The sequence below is a fragment of the Quercus suber genome, unplaced genomic scaffold (genome assembly GCF_002906115.3).
Source record: "Quercus suber isolate HL8 unplaced genomic scaffold, Cork oak 2.0 scaffold_264, whole genome shotgun sequence".
NCBI lineage: Eukaryota > Viridiplantae > Streptophyta > Magnoliopsida > Fagales > Fagaceae > Quercus > Quercus suber.
This window is the reverse complement of record NW_027069720.1, coordinates 319,386-324,458: the sequence shown is the minus strand read 5'-3', so window position 1 is coordinate 324,458 and position 5,073 is coordinate 319,386. Positions and strand designations below refer to the sequence as shown.

Here is a 5,073-nt window from a genome sequence, read left to right as displayed (position 1 = left end):
AAATAAGTTTTATTGTACGTACATATTAATTGTGACATGAATGTAGATGTATAACTTAGGGCATGTTTGGTAGACTGTAATAGTTGTTCTAATGTAATAGTTATTCGTATAGTTTAGTTATTCTTTAGTTTGGTTACGTTTTTATTATAAAGAATAGTCATTCCTTATGAATAGCTATTTTTCAAAATGAAAAATAAATATTCCACTTTAAAAGGCGGTATTAATTATTCCTTAGTAAGTGCAATAATTTCAAAACTTAATATATTTCCAAATAAAAAAACTTTCCATATACATCTAACAATTATAAAAATAAAAAATCATAAAAAATAACACATATCTCTCTTAAATTTAAAAATAACAATTTTTAAGAAAATATAATTGTATGAGTAAGATATTTCCTAAAATAAATATTAAGTTTCATTTTAATATTATAACTCATAATTAAACTAATAAATTTATTTAGTTATTACGTTACGACACACTTTATTACTAATAATAAAGATTACAAAATAATCCTCGTAACGTACCCATAGTACAAGATATGTTACTTTTCTATAATTGTATTGCGAAATAACATCATCACCTTGTCAAGATATGTTACTTTTCTAACCCCCTTCAGACCTTTGCGGAGCTTTTCGTCCACAGCATTCAAGTTAATAAAGTCTTCGAAGGCCGAATTTAGGGCATTCTGGAAAGTCTTGTCATTGTTAAATGATGACGTAATAATGTTATCATACTTGTCTTTCTCGTCCAAGAGCCGCTGGACAAATTCCACTGGATCCTCGACCCTTGCCGGGTCAGTAAATAGCTGCTTACCGGTCTCCCTGATGTGAGAAGTCATTTTTAAGAGGCCGTCCTGAACCCGACCGAACAAAACATACATTCTTCCCAGGTCTTCACACTTATTGTCAAGAAGCATGTTTACCAAGCCAGAATTCTCCATTTGGATTAGTCTCCCCATGTGGTTAGCAATCATCTCCTTCTCCACTACATTAGTTATCTTTGTTTCACTTTGGGCATCCAAGTAATGTCTCACTCTCTCCATTTCCTCATTTAGACGCCTCTCAGCTTTCTTTAGGTAATCTCCACAATCACAACACTCGATGAACTTCTGTGATTCACCCCTGTAAAACTCAGCTGAAACCTCAAGAAAAGGCCTCTCGAAGTCTCCTTGGTAAACAGAAGAACCTAAATCCATTAGCATCTTAATTATATTCCTCATCAACCCCCTGTTAATAACTTCACCAGTCCGTTCTTTAAGTACTAGTTCAAGAAGTGTGTTCAACAGTCTAGTCTGAATCTTGCCGGAGTGGATTATGTTATCTCTCCACAGGTTCATCCCAAGCTCATGAATAGGGGTCTTGTGGGTACTTGGAATGTAAGTTTTTTCCACGTACATAAGTATATCCCGGATCATCTGCAATGCCTTGTTATGATCATCCCATTTCCTGTGCAGTTCTTCCAGAAACAAACCTCCCTGCGCATCTTCAATAGATTTTGATATTTCTTTGAGATGTGAAGTCGTAGTTGTAACCAATCCTGAGTACAGCTTATCGCCAAATTTGTGAAGCACCATGTTGTACGCATTTCTAAACCCATGAAAAACAAAACATAACATCAAAACACAGGTCCAATTTCTCTGACATAAAATAAAAAAAAATAAAAAAATAAAATCCCAGAACTGTGCCTTTTTTGGTGTTTTGGGGGAGGGGGTTACAAACTTAAAGGCTGTCAACATCATATAATCACTGTGTTTCATCCATAATCGTCAGTCCAATGATATAGACATATCCTAAACTTCCACATTATTGAACTGGTTACAGGGCCCCGAGGGCTCTTGGCATGGCCAACACTCCACTAATACCAAAATTACACTAAAAACATAGTTTCAAGAACGGACCAATGTGCCTCAGTTATGTTTTCCTGCTTGCCTTTATTAAAAAAGGAAAAAAAGAAGAAGAAGAAGAAGATAAACAAACAATACAAACACTAGGGGAATACCTTTCAGGCAGTTGGCTTGTTAAAAGAAAAAAAGTAACAAAATTGCCAAAGTAACAGATATTAAAAAAATTGTTTGTAATTGCAAATTCTATTCAGTTTACTTGTAGAGAGAAAGTGGACTAAAGAAAAGATGATAAGGAAAGATTTGTGAGACTTCAAGTTGTGTACAAAATCCCAGACACTCATGCAGCCGGGGAGATTTGAACCCCCACCATACCCACCATCCCATACTTACGGGGGGTGGAAGTGCCACTTGCACAATATCTCAGACATTCATTCTAGCAAGAAACTCTTGAAAAAATGATAAGTACGCAACTCCATAGAGAAACTTTATGGCAATGAAAAATCATTTTTGCTTAGAAAATAACCTTTATGCATCAGGAAAAATAATGCTATTTTTTTATGGTCAAAGTTTAGCTACAAAATTAGTTGTAGCCTTAGACTACAAGCTCACTTAATAAAATAAATATTACTGCATATTTTGAAAATCTAACCGTTGAATTACATGTTCTTTATGCTTTTAATGCACACGTCAATTTTTATGTCAATCAGATATCATTTACTATATAATCTATAATTTTATATTTTATGCATAATTTTAAATTACAAAAACTTGCAATTTAAAAATTTATTGATGACATAACTATTGATATTTAATTTTCTTGAAATTTTGCAAATATGAAGGATATAAGAAAAATATGCAATCCAATGGTAGATTTGTTAAAATTCACTTCTAATAAAAAGATATTGAGTGAGTTTGTAGCCTAAGACTACAATTAATTTTGTAGTTAAACTTTGTCATTTTTTTTTTTATTCTCTTTCTAACCATACACTCTATGCCCTTAGTAATCTTACAGCCTGGACATTCTACCACTATATATAAAGATTTTTTTTGCCAAAGCATGCCACTCTGGACAAGAAGAGGTTACGTTGTCATTACCACTTCAGCAAAAGAACCAAGAAACTGAGGGAGAAGGATAGACATGGCTCTGAAATTGCCAGAACAACACCATGGAACCCGGTAGAATCTTAAACACAATAATGCATGTATCCTGATTAAAGATGCCGAAATTTGATGGTCCAGCGTTTTATTTTAACTTCCCAACCAGGGAAATATAACAAATGTAATTTGACAATGATGCTCCAACTGACTGACAGATTATGGCAGCAGCACACCATCTAAAGGGGGGAATGGGCAGAATAATCATAGGTAAGAGAAGTATTTGGTTAGTTAGACAACGCGTGAAACTATAAAGGAAATTAGGCATTTCGAGTTTTAGAAAATCGAGATTCATTTACATAAATCTCGAGTTTTAGAAACTCGAGTTCCATGCAAAAAAAATTCTAGTTTTATTGCCCCTATAGTGGCGTTTTTAAGTCTTATAGTGACGTTTTAAAACCCTATAGCGGCGTTTTTCTGCAAAATTTTTTCATAAGTGCTCAATACCAGGTTCAGTGAGCCCTATAGTGGCGTTTTTATGCCCTATACTGACGTTTTAAAGCCCTATAGTGGCGTTTTTCTGCTAAATTTTTTTATAACTCCATTTTTAAGCCCTATAGTGACGTTTTTAAGCCCTATAGGGGCGTTTTCTGAACTCGAGTTTTTAAAACTCGATTTTCAATTGGATTTTTCTTACAAATCAGACCTCAAAAACTTGATTTTTATCTTGGAACTCGAGTTTTAAACACTCGAGATGCTAGTTTTCAATATTCTTTTCCAACGTGACAACTAACTAAATTTTTTAATATTTATTGTTATTTAGAAAAAAAATTCCCATCTAAAGATATCTTCTAATCACTTCAGCATCGTTTTCTCTCTCCACGATGCTCACATGCTATTGAAATCATTTTGCAACTGAATTCAGTTCAGAGGGTTTTGAATAGAAACGTTATTATCAACTTACTGCTATCCATGTACACTTCCGCTGTACTTGGGTATTTTGATTAATGATCTTTCGTTATTTATCCAAAAAGATATATATCAATTCAAAACCGAATCATCATTCAATTAAATTTCACACTTTTTATTTATTTATAAAGCTAAAGTTCAAAGAAAATCAAATTAGATTTTTCAATTGGAGTCCAATTTTGCTTCGCTTGTCTCATCTAATTTTTTTTTAACTTTTTGTGCCAATTGAGTTAAACGGTGCTAAAATCAAAGAGCCCAATATTAATCAACCATTGAAAAACCAATCAACCTACAACTAAACCAATAAGAAAAAACCCTCGGTCCTCTCTCTCTCTCTCTTCCAGCAACATTTGCGTTTGTTAAATAAAAAAATAATGTGAATAACTAAACTTATGTTTGATGACCCTCTTTAGGTGTTGGATGGCAGAAATATTCTTGTGTATTATGCACACAAGGGATAACAACTTGGATCGCAGGTACAATCACTTTCAGTCATAGTGGAATTTGATGTTAGGACCAAGTTTCACCTTCTTGGACACTATATTGAATCAGTTCCTCTAACATTTCTTGGCTCTTACTATGAGATCATTTGATGAAGCTCTTAGCTATAAGCTATCTGGTAGAGTTTATATATCTTAACTCCAAGAGGTGACCTAACCTTGCTTCTATGGCCATTCTTTTGATGTTATGATGGAACCCAGAGATTTATGGCATGTTTGGATGTTTAAAAAAGGAGGGGGAGTAGAGTAGAGGGAGGGAGAGTAATGCAATTACCTTATTTGGTAGTTTTTTAAAGAAGGAGGGGGAGGGGTTTGGAGGAGTTTGGAGGGGTTTGGACTCCCTCTAGCCCCCCAATTTTAATTCCCCCAAATTGGAGAGATTTGGAGGGGGAGTAGAGTACATAAACTATTGACCAAGTAAATTACCTAATTTACCCTTATTATATTAACAAAATTACACAAAGGGAAGGGCTAATTACTCCCTTTCCCCTTACTAATTTTAAAAATATCCAAATAAGGTGGAGGTGAATCATTCTCCTCTACTCTCCTCCCCACTACTCCCCTTCCCTCTACTCCCCTCTACTCTCCTCCCTCTCTAAACTTCCAAACAAGCCATTAGATCATGCTATCTTGAGTGCAACCCCCCCCCCCCCCACCCAAAAA

At 34.5% G+C, this 5,073-nt stretch overlaps 1 protein-coding gene across 1 annotated transcript; it reads right to left on the bottom strand.

Moving 5' to 3' along the window:
* Positions 1-394: 394 nt before the first annotated feature.
* Positions 395-1,591, bottom strand: LOC111998738 (cullin-3A; the record flags this gene model as incomplete). The annotated part of the gene is given in 1 exon segment (XM_065781338.1): positions 395-1,591. A coding segment is annotated over 1 exon segment (1,032 nt). The 3' UTR covers positions 395-544.
* Positions 1,592-5,073: the final 3,482 nt, after the last annotated feature.